This window comes from Balaenoptera acutorostrata, chromosome 15, assembly GCF_949987535.1.
Source record: "Balaenoptera acutorostrata chromosome 15, mBalAcu1.1, whole genome shotgun sequence".
In the NCBI taxonomy this organism is placed as follows: domain Eukaryota; kingdom Metazoa; phylum Chordata; class Mammalia; order Artiodactyla; family Balaenopteridae; genus Balaenoptera; species Balaenoptera acutorostrata.
Window position 1 is genome coordinate 4513085 of NC_080078.1, and position 16752 is coordinate 4529836.

Genomic DNA, 16752 nt, shown 5'->3' on the forward strand with positions numbered 1-16752 from the left:
CACATATCTGATTTCCATATGCGTGGAGCTAGTTCTGGAATCTTACTTCTGATCCGTTTATTCTTACATCAATATCACACTACAGCCAATAGCTAGCACTGAATTTGAAAGGGCAAGCTCCCCCTAGTTTTTCTTAGCCTTCTAAACTGCTTTGTTTATTTTGGGACTTGGCTATTCCAAATTTTAAAATTTTATATCTAATAATCCTAAAATCTTAAGTCCTTTATGTTTTAATTCTATCCTGATAATCAATCCCCACTTCAGATTTAGACTTGGTTCTCACTTAAATAAATAGCACTCAAAAACAATCTTTTGCTGTTTTATACTTTACCATTTCTTAAGTTCATGTTCTAGAAGATTCTTTACAAAGAATTCACGAGAACAATATTTCCCTGCATTCTTGCATGTTCAAACTTACTGTTGTTACTTTAGCTGAGTAACATTTTGTCTACATATAAAATTATTGGGATTTACTTTTAGTTCTTAAGGATTTTGTAATTCTTTCTCCACTGCTTTTTAAAGCACTGGATGTTATTATGGACGTCTGAGATCAACTTGATTTTTTTTCTCCCCCTTAAAAATGACTGGGGTGTTCCCTGGTGGTCTAGTGGTTAGGATTCAGTGCTTTTGCTGTCATGGCCCAGGTTCAAACCCTGGTCAGGGAACTGAGATCCCGCAAGCCGAGCAGCACAGCCAGAATTTAAAAGAAAAAAGACTTAATTCAAGTGCTGGGGATCTAATGTAGAGCATGGTGACTATAGTTAATAATATGGTATTGTACCCTTGAACGCTGTTGCAAATATATCTGAATCATTCTCACACACACACCCCCAAAACACACATACAAATTACCTGTTAACTACGTAAGGTGATGGATGTATTAATTATCTTAATCTTGGTAACCATTCTACAATATATGTACATCAAATCATCACACTGTACGTTTTAAATATATACAATTATATTTGTCAATATTCCTCAACAAAGTTTTAAATGACTTAATTCTTTGGTTTTGCAGACCAAAAAGAATCTTTCTTTCTTTAAAAATCTAGTAACTTCCCTAGGATACACCAAGGTAGCGACAATTCTGAGTTAGTTTCCCGTAAGTTAGTCCTTTTCATGTAGACTCCAGTCTTCTTTCATACCAGGAAGTTTCCTTGAAATGTATCTCTAAATATTTGTTCTGTTCAATTATCTCTGGCTTTCCACATGGGGGACTGGATGGTGTGCATGCTGAACCTCCTTTTCCAGTCTTCCACATGTGACCCCTTTAACTGTGCCCCAATTCCCATTCCTTCTGCTCACTTCCTGTGTTTCTCTCTTCCAGGCCCCTCACTATGTTTTCAGCTCCTTGTGCTCCTTCCAATTCTACACATTTTACTGTCAGGATGTTTTTTCTTCCAGTTCATTCCTGAGCACTGGAAGCTTTCAGACAATCTCCTGTGTCTCTTCATCTCTCCCCTCAGTGCTTATATATGGTTCCTTGTACTTTTGCATAAAGGCAATTGCTTCATTAAGTTGTGAAACATTCATAGTGAGATACTTGGTCACAATATTTCTCTCTTCTATGACTATTTTTCAGGTGCGTGTTCTTCACTTACTATTTTTTTTTTTTTTTTGCCTTTTCTTTTTTTCTCTTTCTCCCTTTTTTTTTTCTTATGAAAACGTCCATGCATCCTGCACTGGCTGCTTAGGACCAAGGACTTAACATTGCATTTGATTATCTTTTATTTCTCTCAGAAAACCTCTGGGCATTTTCACGTGCAAAGTCTCGTTTATCCCCCAAATGCTACAAAGACCAATACTTTACACAGCTAAGGGTTATGTGTGTGATTCCACCCTGAATCCCACTTCTCTGCTTCTCAGAACCAAAGCAGGTAACAAGGAAGTTCCTGCCGCAATCTTGTTCAAACCCTTCCTGATGTTTTACCAAGGGTTAGTCACCTTGCATTTCCTTCTGAGGTCAGCAGCCCTGGAGGTCTCTCTCTGGTTCCAATTCCAGGTGCCTGTACCCAGCTTGATTTTTTATTGCTTTCAACAGTTCTTCCCCTTATGTCATGGTTTCAAGTTTAGCTATTTCTCAGATTTATACGAAATACCAGTCTGCAACTCATTTCTCAATCTCCTAGTTGGTTTTAGATGGTTTACAGGAACAAAGGGGGAAAACGCTGACTTCATATTTCCAATTTCAAACTAGAAATTCATTGTGTCCTTCTTGACAAGCACCTTTCTTGGCCTCCAGACATCTCTCTGGGTTTTCTTCTCTGTTACGCTTGTGACTCCTGCATGTTGTAAGGCTGTGGGTTGCAGCCTCTTTTCCTGTCTATCCACTCCCCAAGGCCCAGTTATGTCTGCATACCACCTTTCAACTCATGACTTTCAAATTTAATCTGCACTCCTGTCTGTTCTCCAACTCCAGATCTGTATGTTCAAGGGCCTCATCAACATCTAAATTTGAATAATTAATAATCATCTCAAGTCACTGACGCTTCTCAAAGTCACTTCTTAAAAAATTTGCCCCGAACTGCTCCTCCCCACTTTTCCCATCTCAGTGAACACCTCCCACCCCAGCAGGTTGCTCAGACTAAATACTGAGGTCATCCTTGGCTCCCCACCCCGTTCTCTCACTCCACATCCTACCCAACAGCAAATCCTACTCTCCAAACATGGAGCCACATTTCATCACGTCTACCCCCTCACTTCACATCTGAGCCACTGCAAACATCTCTTTGCTGTCGAGAGCTGAAACCGTCAACATCCACACAGCTTACTCTCTGCATTACCATGACTACTGTTCTACTGTGTTCACCAGCAGACTTTCCTGCTCCATGAAACTCATGCCCAGGAAGACAAAAGTTGCAAATGATTTTACTGTTCATTTCAGAAGCTTCCTGAAAACCCTTTTAAACAAACTTCTCACCTTTCCCATAGATACTCTACTACTTATTCTCCAAGACCTGTCCACAAATCCTAAACTGTTAAATCATAATTCTTACCCAAAGGTTATCAAGCCCCTGAATTAAAAAAATATACTTTAAACTATACCCTCAAATCTCATAAATAACCTGACTTTGTTCAATCTTTTCCAAGATGCTACGAAGACTGTCAGGGTGAGCAATAAATTAAGATTTGCCTTAACAATAGTGGTGGTCAGTATTTCAGGAGCCAGCATTTCACACTGTCTTTATGCTTTTACTTTGTCCACCACCCTTGTCCCTGTCCCCAATTTTCTCTGCATAGTAGCAAAGAAATTCTTTTAAAACGTACTCTTTTGCAGAAATCCAGTAATAGCTACCCATCTCGCCCCAAATGAAGTCAAAGCCCTCGCCATGTCCTGTAAGACATCATTTGGCCCCTGGCTACCTGTCTGATGTCACCTCCCACCAGCATCCCTCTCAGGTGCTCCCCTGCCACCACTCTGGCCTCCCTGTTTTTCTCAGAGCACTTCCAACAAACTCCTGCCGCAGGAACTTGGCCCTGTGGCTGTTCCTTCGCCTGGAACCCCCAGAATCCACATGACTCACCTCCTTACTTCATTATCTGCTCTAATGCTGACTTCATCAGAAAGGCATTCTCCAACCACCTTTTACAAGAGCACACCCTGCTCTCTATCTCCTGCTTTAGTTCTTTTCACCATTCTCGTCACCGCTGGACATGTAAACGTATTTATTCACGTCTCCTCCTCCTGCTAGCTTATAAGCTATAGGAGCTCTGGGACAGTGTTTGTTCATCGGTATATCCCCGACACCAGAAGCGTGGGTGGCACAGAGTAAGAATATCTGCAGAATGAATTAATAAATGCCTGCGGGGAAAACTGAAAAGAAAATAGTCCATGAAAATGGAGAGAAGATGAATACTAGAAAGGAGAAACCAAGAACAAAGGTCTAAGATGAGGCAGGCAGGGGGTCAACGCTGGGCACAAGAATGGTCACCTTCCCTAAAAGTCAGGCCAGAGAGGAAAGCGCTGGTACTTAAGAGTGGTGGACGGAAATGTGGTTCAGGTTATCTGAGGCAGGCTGGCTCGCCGTTCAGTTACTTCCCAAGGTCTGAAGCCCCTACACAGAATTACTGAGACAGAGACCAAAGGTCTCAACTTCTGGACCAATCCATCTGGGTCTGCATTTCCAGTGGCTTCTTTTTTTTCACCTGATAATGACTAACTCACCTGGATCACTCCGGCATGGAAATGCTCTCTCTAATGGCCACGGCTCTTCTCCTTGCTCTAGCTTGAAGACCACCTCTGGTTTGCTGATGCAGTACCCTGTGAGTGAGATACAGGGTTAAGACTTCGGACAAGCTGCTTGGACATCGGGGCCCTGAAGGACAATGAAGGTGCCGGTTCAGGATTCACATGATAATGGTGACCATTTGAACCTTTCTTTAGGGAAGTGAGAACAGAAACATTCTTTCTGTGCTCAATAGCAGCAATCATTTCTGACCCATGAGGTGTACAAATATCATAAAGCTCCACCAAGGGCTCATAAGTTTTGGCAGCTAAGAAAAGAAATGCACACTGTGAGGCATTACACAGGGAAGACTCCTCACCCACGGAGACCAGGTGGCTGTAGTTTTCCAGCATCACATCCCGGTACAGGGTCCTCTGCATACAGGTCAGCTGTAGCCACTCATCCCAGGTGAAGTCCACAGTCATGTCCCTGAATGACACGGATCCCTGGTCAGCACACTTCTGTTCAAGCCAAAGAGATCAATATTGGGTGATGTGAGAGAGATGGGAAATAATTCTTAACATGTTGATTTTGAGAGTTTACCATAAATACTATATAGGCTGCCTATTCTATACCTTGTTTTGTGGTTTACTTTGTGGGATAAAGTGATATCATAATAGGAAAATCCAGACGGTATATTAACTTATTAATTCAAACAAAAAAAATTGAAGTTTCTACCATGTGTCTGAAACTGTCCTAGCTTGCCAAGAATATTGAGCTAAATCAATCGTTTTTATTTGGCCTTTAAGGAGCTTAAATCTTGGTAAGGAGACAAATCATACCTATGAATACTTATCGTGTAATAAGGTATTATTAGAGCTAGGCTAGAATCAGTGTTATATAATGTAGGAGATATGACTATTTTGTATTGTCAGTTCGGGATTCACAATAGCAGATCTTCATTAATGTGGTGCAAGCACATAAACAAAGTCAAAGAGGTATGAAAAACACACAGCAGTATGACAGGAACAGGGGAACAGGGCAGGGCCACGAGAAGAGGAAGAACTGCAAAGGTGTTCAGCAGCACATTGTGCAGTAATTCTGGACTCTTCCGTGTAGTTGAGTGGTCTCCAAAATACTTCATCACCATCCTGGCAGTAAAGTTTTGAGCACCCCCAATTTATTCATTTTTAGTAAGTACTATATACATTCTGCTAATCCACATGATAATGATAAGCTTAATTTATCTTTATTTTCCTCATTAAAAGTTTAAATGTAATCAACCTACTGTTTTCTTCCCAATGGAGAAGAAAGCACTGGGATATCTTGTGCCTCCACAGGTGGGAGGTGTGACCACTGAAGAAATGAGGAGCTGGTGAAGACACACATGCAATCACCATGGTAGCTGTAACGTTTACATTAAACAGCAGCAAGGAAGATCTCAAATCAACAACCAAACATTACAATTTAAGGAACTAGAAAAAGAACAAATTAAACCCAAAGCTAGCAGAAGGAAGGAAATAATAAAGATTAGAGCAGAAGTAAACAAAATAGAAAATAGAATAACAGAGAAAATGAAACCAAAAACTGTTTTTTAAAAAAGAACAAATTTTTACCTAGATGGAATAAGAAAAAAAGAGGAAAGACTCAAATTACTAAAATCAGAAATGAAGATATGAACATTACTACCAATTCTGCTGAAATAAAAAGGATCATGGGAGAGCACTATGAACAACTGTACACCAATAAATTGGATTACCAAGACGAAATGGAAAAATTTTTAGAAACATAAAATCTACCAAGACTAAATCATGAAGAAAATAGGCATTCTGAATACACCTATAACTAGTATGGAAATTGGATCAGTAACCAAAAATATCCTGACAAATAAAAGTCCCAGACCTGATGGCTTCACTGGTTCATTTTACCAAACATTTAAAGAAAAGCTAATACTGGGACTTCCCTAGCAGTCCAGTGGTTAAGACTCCACGCTTCCACTGCAGGGGGCATGGGTTTGATCCCTGGTCAGGGAACGAAGATTCCACATGCTGCGCAGCACAGCCAAAGAAAGAAAGTAGAGCTAATATAAATCCTTCTCAAACTTTTCCAAAAAATTGAAGAGGAGCAAACACTTCCTAACTCATTCTATGAGGCCAGCATCACCCTTAAAACAAAGCCAGACAAAGATGTTGCAAGAAAACTACAGACCAATATCCCTTATGATACTACAAAGCTACAGTACTAAAAATGGTGTGGTACTGGCATAAAAACAAACAGACCAAAGGAATAAAATAGAGAGCCCAGAAATAAACCCTCAAATTTATGCTGAAATGCTTTTTGACAAGGTTGTCAAGACCATTCAATGGGGAAAAGATAGTCGTTTCAGCAAATGGTACTGGGAATACTGAAGATCCACATGCAGAAGAACAAACTTGGATCTTTACTTAACCTCAGATAAAAAAATTAACTCAAAATGGATCAAAGACCTAAATGTAAGACTTAAAACTATAAAACTTTTAGAAGAAAACAGGGCAAAAGCTTCATGACACAGTATCTGGCTATGATTTCTTGGATATGACATCAAAGGCACAGGGAACAAAACAAAAAACAGACAAATTGGACTCCCTGAAAACTAAAAATGTTCTGCATCAAAAGACACTATCAACAGAGTAAAATGCAACCCACAGAATGGGAGAAAATATCTGCAAATCATATGTCTGGTAAGGGATTAATATCCAGAATATATAAAGAACCCCTAAAACTAAACACCAAAAACTTCCCGAACATCCAATTCAAAATGAACAAAGGACTTGGACATTGCTCCAAAGAGAATACACAAATAGCCAATAAACACATGAAAAGATGCTCAATATCACTGATCATTAGTGGAATGCAAATTAAAACTACAATGAGGGGCTTCCCTGGTGGCGCAGTGGTTGAGAATCTGCCTGCCAATGCAGGGAACACGGGTTCGAGCCCTGGTCTGGGAGGATCCCACATGCCACAGAGCAACTGGGCCCGTGAGCCACAACTACTGAGCCTGCGCGTCTGGAGCCTGTGCTCCGCAACAAGAGAGGTCGTGATAGTGAGAGGCCCGCGCACCGCGATGAAGAGTGGCCCCCGCTCGCCGCAACTGGAGAAAGCCCTCGCACAGAAACGAAGACCCAACATAACCCCCCAAAATTAAATAAATAAATTTATAAAAAAAAAAAAAAAAAAAAAAAAAAAAAAAAACTACAATGAAATACCACCTCATACCCATTAGGATGGCTACTATGAAAACAAAAAACAAAACAAAACATGACAACCACTACAAAATAACAAGTGCTGGAGAGGATGTGTAGCCACGGGAACTCTTGTGCACTGTTGGCGGGGATGTGAAACAGTACAGCTGTTACAGAAAAGGGTGTGGCAGTTCCTTAAAAAATTAAAAACAGAATTACCATATGACCAAGCAATTCCACTTCTGGGTATATACCCAAAAGAATGGAAAGCAGGATCTTAAAGAAATATCTGTACACCCATGTCCATAGCAGCATTACTCACATTAGCTAAAATGTGAAAGCAACCCAAGTGTTCATCGACAGATGAATAAATAAGCAAAATGTGATATGTATATACAATAGAAAGGAAGGAAATTTTCACATATGCTACAACATGGATGAACCTTGAGGACATTATGCTAAGTGAAATAAGACAAGCACAAAAGGACAAATACTACATAAAACCACTTATATGAGGTACTTAGAATAGTCAAAATCATAGAGACAGAGAATATAATTAATGATGGTTGCCAGAGTCTAGGAGGAGGAAGGAATGTGAAGTTATCGTTTAATGGGTACAGAGTTTCAGCTTTATAAGATAAAGAGTCATGTGGATGGATGGTAGTGACGGTTGCACAACATTATAAATGTACTTATTTAATACTACTGAATACTTAAAATGGTTAAAGTGATACTTTTTTAAAAAAATTTTTTGGAGTATAGTTGATTTACAATGTTGTGTTAGTTTCAGGTGTACAGCAAAGTGAATCAATTATACATGTATATGTATCCACTTTTTTAGATTCTTTTCCTACGTAGACCATTACAGAGTATTGAGTAGAGTTCCCTGTGCTATACAGTAGGTCCTTATTAGTTATCTAAAAATGATAAATTTTATATGTGTATTTTACCACAATAAAAAAAATGGGGGGGAAAACTCCATTAAAGATAAGAGTTTGAACACCCCTCCCCACCATGTACATGGATGGAGAAAGACACACCATGATAATACTAATCAAAAGAAAGCAGGAGTGGAGTGGCTATATTATTTTCAGATATAGCAGACTTAAAAGTAAGAAAAGTTATCAAGGATAAAGAAAGTCATTCATAATGATAAAGGGGTCAAATCTCCAAGAAGAGGTAACAATCCTTAACATGTATGCACCTAACAACAAAGTGTCAAATACATCAGGCAAAAAGTGATAAAACTACGAGGAGAAACAGACGGAATCTACTGTTGGAGACTTCAACACAGCTCTATCACAAACAGCAGGCAGAAAATCAGTAAAGACACAAAGACAAGCCTCATTTTACTGTGCTTCGCAGATACTGCCTTTTTTTTCTTTTTAATACAAGTTCAAGGTTTGTGGCAACCCTGCATCGAGCAAGTCTACTGCCATCATTTTTCTAACAGCATCATTTTTTAAATTAAGGTATGTGTATTTTTTTAGGCATAATGCTATTGCACACTTAACAGACTACAGTACAGTGTAAACATAATTTTTATAGGCACTGGAAAACCAAAAAATTTGTGTGACCCATTTTATTATGATATTTGCTTTACTAGAATGGTCTGGAACCAAACCCACAATATCTCTGAGGTTTGCCTGTAGTTGAACTCAATAACACCATCAAGTCAATTGGCTCTAATTGACATCTATAGACTGCTTCATCCAACAAAAGCACAATACACATTCTTCTCAAACTCACATGGAATATTCACCAAGATGGACCACATTCTGGGCCATAAAACACACCTTAATAAATTTAAAAGAACAGAAATCATACAATGTCTAACCTCTCAGACCACAATGGAATTAAACTATAAATCAGTAACAGAAAGATAGCTGAAAAACTCTAAAATACAAGAAGATTAAACAACACATTTCTAAGTAACACATGGGTGAAAGAAGAAATCTCAAAAGAAATTTTAAAATATTTTGAACTAAATGAAAATTAAAACACAATTTATTGTGGGATGCAGCAAAATCAGTACTTAGAAATTTATAGCATTGAATGCATATATTTAGAAAAAAGAAAGATCTAAAATCAGTCATCTAAGATTCCACCTTAGGAAACTAGATGATGAACAAATTAAATCAAAAGCAAGCAGAAGAAAAGAAATAATAAAAACTGGAGTAGAATCAAAATGAAATTTCAAAAGAAACTGAAAATAGGAAATCAATGAAGAAAAATCAATGAAACCAAAAGCTGATTCTTTGAAAAGATCAATAAAATTAATAAACCTCTAGCTAGACTAAGAAAAAGAGAGAACACAAATTACTAATATCAGAAATGAAAGTGGAGATATAACTACAGATCCCATTGACATTAAAATAATAAAGAAATATAATGAGTAACTCTCTGCCCACAAATTTGACAATGATGAAGTGGACCAATCTGTTCAAAGTCACAATCTACCCAACTCACACAAGAACAAATACACAATCTAAATAAGTCTGTATTTTTAAATTGAGTCAATAATTAATAACCTTCCAAAACAAAAAGAACCAAGCCTAGATGGGTTCACTCATAAATTCTACCAAACACTTATGAAAGAAATTATACTAAATATCTACAATCTCTTTCAGAAAACAGAAACAGGGAATAATTCCTACCTCTTTGTCTCAAGACAAAGACATTACAAGATAAGAAAACCACAGACAAATATCTCTCATGAATATAGATGCAAAAATCCTTGACAAAATATAAAAAGAAATATACACCACAAACAAGTGGGATTTATTCCAGACATCAAAGCTGGCTCAACATTCAAAAATCAATTAATGTAATCCATCACATCAACAGGCTACAGAACGAAAATCACATGATCATATCAAAAGACACAAAAAAAGCATTTGAGAAATGATTAAAAAAATTCTCGGGACTTCCCTGGTGGTGCAGTGGTTAAGAATCTGCTTACCAATGCAGGGGACACGGGTTCAAACCCTGGTCCAGGAAGATCCCACATGCCGTGGAGCAACTAAGCCTGTGCACCACAACTACTGAGCCTGCGCTCTAGAGCCCACGCGCCACAACTACTGGAGCCTGTGCACCATAACTACTGAAGCCCACGCGCCCTAGAGCCCACACACCGCAACTACTGAGTCCACACGCCTCAACTACTGAAGCCTGTGCACCTAGAGCCCATGCTCCGCAACAAGAAAAGCCACCACAATGAGAAGCCCATGCACCACAACGAAGAGTAGCCCCTGCTAGCTGCACCTAGAGAAAGCCCACACACAGCAATGAAGACCCAACACAGCCAAAATAAATAAATAAACTCTCAGTAAACTAGGAACAAAGAGGAACTTCCTCAACTTGATAAAGAATATCTACAAAAGCCTACAGATGACATCATACTTAATGGTGAGAAACTAGCAGCTTTCCCACTAATATAAGGAACAAGGCAAGGATGTCCCCTTTCACCACTCCTTTTCAACACTGTACTGGAAGTCCTAACTAACGTAACAAGACAAGAAAAGGAAACAAAAGGTATACTGATTAGGAAGGAAGAAATAAAACTGTCTTTGTAGTCAGATGACAAAATCGTCTATGTAGAAAATCTGAAAGAATCAACAAAAAAGTCCTGAAACTATTAAGCGATTATAGCAATTTTGCAGGGCACAAGGTTAATATATAAAAGTCAACCATTTTTCTATATAACAGCAATGAACAAGTGGAATTTGAAATTAAAAACAGTATCATTTACATTCACTCACCCCCCAAATGAAATACTTATGTATAAATCTAACAAAATATGCACAAGATGTATATGAGGAAAACTGTAAAACTCTGATGAAAGAAATAGATGAACTAAATAAATGGAGAGATATTACATGTTTGTGAACAGGAAGACTCAATGTTACCATGATGTCAGTTCTTCCAAACCTGATCTACAGATTCAATGAAATCTCAAAATCCCAGTCAATTATTTTGTGGATATCAACAAACTGGTTCTAAACTTTATATTAAAAAGGCAAAAGACCCAGAATAGCCGAACAATATTGAAAGAGAGGAACAAGGTTGGAGGACGGACACTACCTGACTTAAAGCCTTACTGCAAAGCTACAGTAATCAAGACAGTGAAAGAATAGACAAATAGATCAATGAAACAAACCGGAGATCCAAGAAATAGACCCACATACATGTAGTCAACTGATCTTTGACAAAGGAACAAAGACAATACAATGGAACAAAGATAGTCTTTTCAAAAAATGGTGCTGGAATAACTGGACATCCACATGCAAAAAAAATAATCTAAACACAGACTTTACACCCATCACAAAAGTTAACTAAAAATGGATTACAAACTTAACTATAAAATACAAAATTACAAAAGTCCTAGAAGATAAAACAGGAGAAAATCTAGATGACTTTCAGTTTAGCAATCACTTTTTAGACACAGCACCAAGGGCATGATCCATGAAAGAAATAACTGATCAGCTGTACTCCATTAAAATGAAAAATTTCCACTCTGTCAAAGACACTGTCAAGAGTGGAAAGACAAGCCACAAACTGGGAGAAAATATCTGCAACAGACACATCTGATAAAGGACTATTATCCAAAATATACAAAGAACTCTTAAAACTCAACAACAAGAAAACAAACAACCCAAGACTTTAAGGGACTGCTTACCAAAGATATACAGATGACAAACAATAAGCATATGAAAAGATGCTCCACATCACATGTCATTAGGGAACTGCAAATTAAGCCAATGAGATTCCACTATACACCTGTTAGAATGCCCAAGATCCAGAACACTGACAACACCAAATGCTGGTGAGGATGTGGAGCAACAGGAATTCTCATTCATTTCTGGTGGGAATGCAAAATGGCACAGCTACTTTGGGAGATAGTTTGATGGTTTCTTACAAAGATAAACATGCTCTCACCATATGACCCAGCAATCATGCTCCCTGGTATTTACCCAATGAAGTTAAAAACTTATGTCCACACAAAACTCTGCACACAGATGCTTACGGTAGCCTTATTCTCAACTTCCCAAACTTGGAAGTGACCAAGATGTTCTTCAGTAGGTGAATGGATAAACTGTGGTACATCCAGACAATGGAATACTATTCAGCACTAAAACAAAATGAGCTATCAAGCCATGAAAAGAAATGAAGAAATCTTAAATGAATATTACCAGGTCAAAAAAAGCCAATCTAAAAAAGCTACATATTGTATGATTCCAACTATACGACATTCTGGAAAAGGCAAAACAACGGAGACAATGAAGTGGTTGGTGGGGGGAGGGGAGGCAGGGAGGGAAGGGAGGGATGAACAGGTGGAGCACAGAGGAGTTTTAAGTGCAGTGAAACTACCCTGTATAATATTATAATGGTGAATACATGTGATACATTCATCAAAACCCACAGAATGTACAACACCAAGAGTGAACCCTAATGCAAACTACAGATTTTGGGTGACAATTATGTGTCAACGTAGGTTCATCCATTTTAACAAGTGTACCGTCTGGTGGGGATTGTTGATAATGGGGAAGGCTGTAGGCGTCTGGGGGCAGGTGGTATAAGGGAAATCTCTGTACCTTCAGCCCAACTTTGCTGTAAACCTAATACTGTTCAAACAAACACGAATTCTTACAAAAGCAACAATAACAAAAATACTCCACCTTGCATGATCCAAGATAGCATTCAGAGAAGGGAAAGGAGACCCCAATTCTCCTGGATGGCCCTGCTCTGTATTCAGGTAGGATGATTACCCAGTCAGAGCAGAGTTTGGTTCCCAAGCCTACCATTTGCTTATTCAGCCACAAACACGTAATGAGCACCTACCAGGAGCAAGGCACAGGGTGAGGAACGGAAAATATGAAGATGAACACGGCATGCATCTGGACTTTGAAGGGCTAATGGCCTGTCAACACAGACACAAACAGGTAATTTCCACGCAATGGACAAAGTGCAGTGACAGGGACAGCAGGGACATTGTGGAGCACAGAGGGGAAGGGCAATTAATCCAGAGGGGGACAAAGAAAGAGGAGAAGGGCTTCCTGGAAGAGATCTCCCCCAAGTTAGCTCCTGAGAGATGAACTGGAGACTCAGGAAAGAAAGTGGAGCAGGGCTCCTAGGTCAGCCCGCAGGACAGAGACATGAGATGCACAGGTGGGCGGTAACCAGATGTGTTCAGGAAGTTATGTCAGGTTTGGGGTCACTGGAGAACACTGTTACATGTTTACTCTTTAAATGTCACCTTCTCCTCTAAACTGTGAACTCCATCAAAAAGGGACCAGGTCTCTATATCGTTCTGAGCAGAGTCTGTGGCACACAGTTCAGTACCTCACACACTAATCAATCACTGTTGAATAAAAAGTAGAATATGAGAATTTTTTAAAATATTTAATAAAACAAAGAGAAATAGGAAGTGGTTCTGTTCTCAACAGCCTGAATTTCATGATAAGAAGCTCAGCCTTTTCCCTCTGGAGGGCCAGAAGCTATTCAAGTGGTTTCCATACTGAAGTGGCAGCATCTGAATAGCATTTCAGATTACTCAGGAGGATAGACTTAACCTAGGGGAAAAAGAAGCAAAAAACTGTTCCAACAGTGCAGGGGAGAGAAGATGAAGCTCTGATAAGGGGAGAAAGAATTAAGTAGAAAAGACAGGTTTAAGAAATGATGACTTCTTAAAGGTAGTAGAGCCTAGATGCCACCCAGGATGAGGTGAGGGGTGGGAAGGATAGGATGAATCCCATTTTGGTGGCTTTTTATCTGTTTCCACTTTTCCATCTTAATATATGAACACCCTAATAAAAGCCATGAAATCCACTGGAAAATGAAATAGGGAATAGAGAAAAGAAATACTTCACCTGGGATTTGTTCATTTTCTGTTGTTCCTGGAAGACTGTCAAAACCTGGGAAGGCATTCCTGGAAGAGGAGGAAAGAGGAACAGGATGATGAGAGCTCCTCAACGCTCTTCCTAAAAACTTCCACACGCCAGCTGGGTAACCTTTAATCCTGGAGAAGGAGAGGAAGGTTAACATCTGCCCCTTCGTGAATCCTTAAACCCACAATGTTCCCTACTCCTTTAACTATTTATGTTCCCCCCTCACTAACACAGAAATATTTAAAGCAGAATTATTAAGCAAATGATAGCATCTCAAAATATGAAATATGATGCCTTCATTAAAACTGATATAGCAGGGGGAAAAACCCTAAAGGCTATTTTGCGTAACTGTTTTACTACCAAGATGTTAACCCCCTCCCTAAGTCTGAGAATCCTCATAAAGTTTTGAAAAAAAGGATAAGTGCCTTAAACTTGTTTTTTTAAAAAGAAAAACTGTTTCTCCTAACTTGCTGTTTCTCAAAAGGATTTTTTAAAAAATATTTATCAATTTATTTTTATTTTTTTATGACTGCACTGGGTCTTAATTGCAGCACAGGGGATCTTTAGTTGCAGCATGTGGACTTCTTAGTTGCAGCATGCATGCGGGATCTAGTTCCCTAACCAGGGATCGAACCCGGGCCCCTGCATTGGAAGCGTGGAGTCTTACCCACTGGACCACCAGGGACGTCCTCGAAAGGATTTTTTTAAGAGGAAACGTGTTTCCGTGCGATCGTGTGGACAGCACATGCCAGGACTTCTATGTGCCTCTTACCGATTCTTCACAAGTCATCTCCCCTTTCAGGCTTTTTCCCTTCTGTCAAATGAAAAAAAATAGATAATCCTGGCAAACCGTCTGGGAACTACTACTCTTGACTCTAAGAACAGGAACGACAGAAAAGCGCTGCCCAGCTTCTGGAAATAACTGGTGGAGAATGAAGGGAGGGGAGGGTGCCATTTGGGGTGGGGTTAAAGATAAACGCTTCCCAGCTGCGGAATCCCCCAGCATCCCACCACTCCCGCCACGTGTCTCACTCAGTCCCAGCTCCCTTCTCTCGTCCAAAGTGACTCACAGCTGATGGTGGTGAAATCACTCAAGCCTCGGCCCTCTGGGCGATACGCTCCTTTTCTGGGTTTCTTCCGCTTCTCTTCTGAAGCTCTGATGGGTCTCGGGTCAGAGGCTGGAGGGAGCGGGGGTTCTTCCCTGTGAGATTCCCGTTCCTGGAGTCCCCCTCCTTCCGGCTCAGTAGAGATGCTCTGTTCCAGTAGAGCCTAGGGGACAAATTCACTTCAGCGGGAACCTTCATCCGGGTGCCAGATCTGCCTCTCTGAGAACACGCAGCTCCAGAGACCTCAGGCCGCACTTCTACGACCGCAAGAGGAGGCTGAGGACAAAGGCGGGCCGGCCGCGGCTGAAGTGCCCTCGGCCCCTGGACGGCACAGCTGCGGGGCGTCTCCGTCGCGGCCGGAGGCTGTTCCGGACAGCGCTGGGCCAGACGGACACCAGTCTAAGGGAACTAAGGAAACCCGGGATGCAAACCGCCGCCGCCGCAAGCCTCAGGCACACACGCTTCGGTTACGTATTCGGGCCCGAGGAACGCGCGCCACGCCGCGCCGAGCAGCGTCGCGGGGCTCGTCTTACCTCCCCGGGCTGCGGGGCCCGATGGGGTCTGTCGCTCAGTCTTCTGGGCCGCGTTCGGGCCGCCTCGGCGATTACGAGGATGGAGACCCCGCAGCCAGCGCGGCCTCTCCCACAAACGCGGCCCTTCCCGCGCGTTCGCTCGGGACCCCCCAGTCTCCCCCCATTCAGTGTGGACGCGGCCCAGGCGGCGCTGCCTCTGCCTCCGCCCCCACGCCCCCTCTTCGCAGCCTCGGGAGGCCCGCGCTGACCAGGGCGGCGACCTCCAGGGCCTACAGCCCGCCCCACGCGCGGCCGCGCCCAGACAGGCCCGAGACCACCAGGGCGCCACGCCGAGGACCGACGCGCGCCTGCGCACAGAGCCCGACGCCGCGCGTTGTAGGTCCTCGGCGAGCTCCGCCCACCGTGGGGCGGGGCCTGTGCGGGGCACGCCCCCTTCACCCCCAACCCCACACACACATCGCCCCAACTCCCACAACCCCGTCGCTCCCCACGTCATCCCCACCTCTCCTCGTCCGACCTCACCTGCCCCTCCCCCTCCACGCCCCCGCCCCTACATCACCCCCACAGCACCCCAGCCCCTACCGCTCTGCATCACCATCACCCCCGCCTGGAGATGAGGGGCCTCCTCGCAGCCGCCAGCTAGAGAGAGATTTAAGAACACAGATGAAAAAGTTAACCAAATTAGCCCAGCCAAGCAATTTTCTTTGTCTTTTTTTTTTTTTGGCATTGCTGCCGGGCTTGTGGGATGTTAGTTCCCCTACCAGGGATGGAACCCGCCCCTCCGCAGTGAGAGCTTGGAGTCCTTACCACTGGACCGCCAGGGAATTCCCCAAACA

The 16752-nt window shown here is 41.5% G+C and overlaps 1 protein-coding gene across 7 annotated transcripts in view; it reads right to left on the minus strand.

Annotated features, from left to right (window-relative positions):
- LOC102999846 (zinc finger protein 510) overlaps window positions 1–16244 on the minus strand; it is a 45023-nt gene extending 28779 nt beyond the window's left edge. For 3 of the 7 annotated variants that reach the window (XM_057530012.1, XM_007187039.3, XM_057530007.1), the window contains exons 1-6: window positions 15917–16244; window positions 15348–15546; window positions 14945–15091; window positions 14260–14408; window positions 4546–4687; window positions 4166–4261 (exon numbers count right to left, since the gene is read on the minus strand). In XM_057530012.1, coding sequence (XP_057385995.1) covers window positions 4166–4261; window positions 4546–4687; window positions 14260–14316 — 295 coding nt within the window. In that variant the 5' untranslated portion in view covers window positions 14317–14408; window positions 14945–15091; window positions 15348–15546; window positions 15917–16244. Of the gene's footprint in view, window positions 1–4165; window positions 4262–4545; window positions 4688–13231; window positions 13311–14259; window positions 14409–14944; window positions 15092–15347; window positions 15547–15916 lie in introns of those variants that run through there. The other 4 variants (XM_057530009.1, XM_057530008.1, XM_057530010.1 and 1 more) reach the window with 4 other exon arrangements.
- Window positions 16245–16752: the final 508 nt, after the last annotated feature.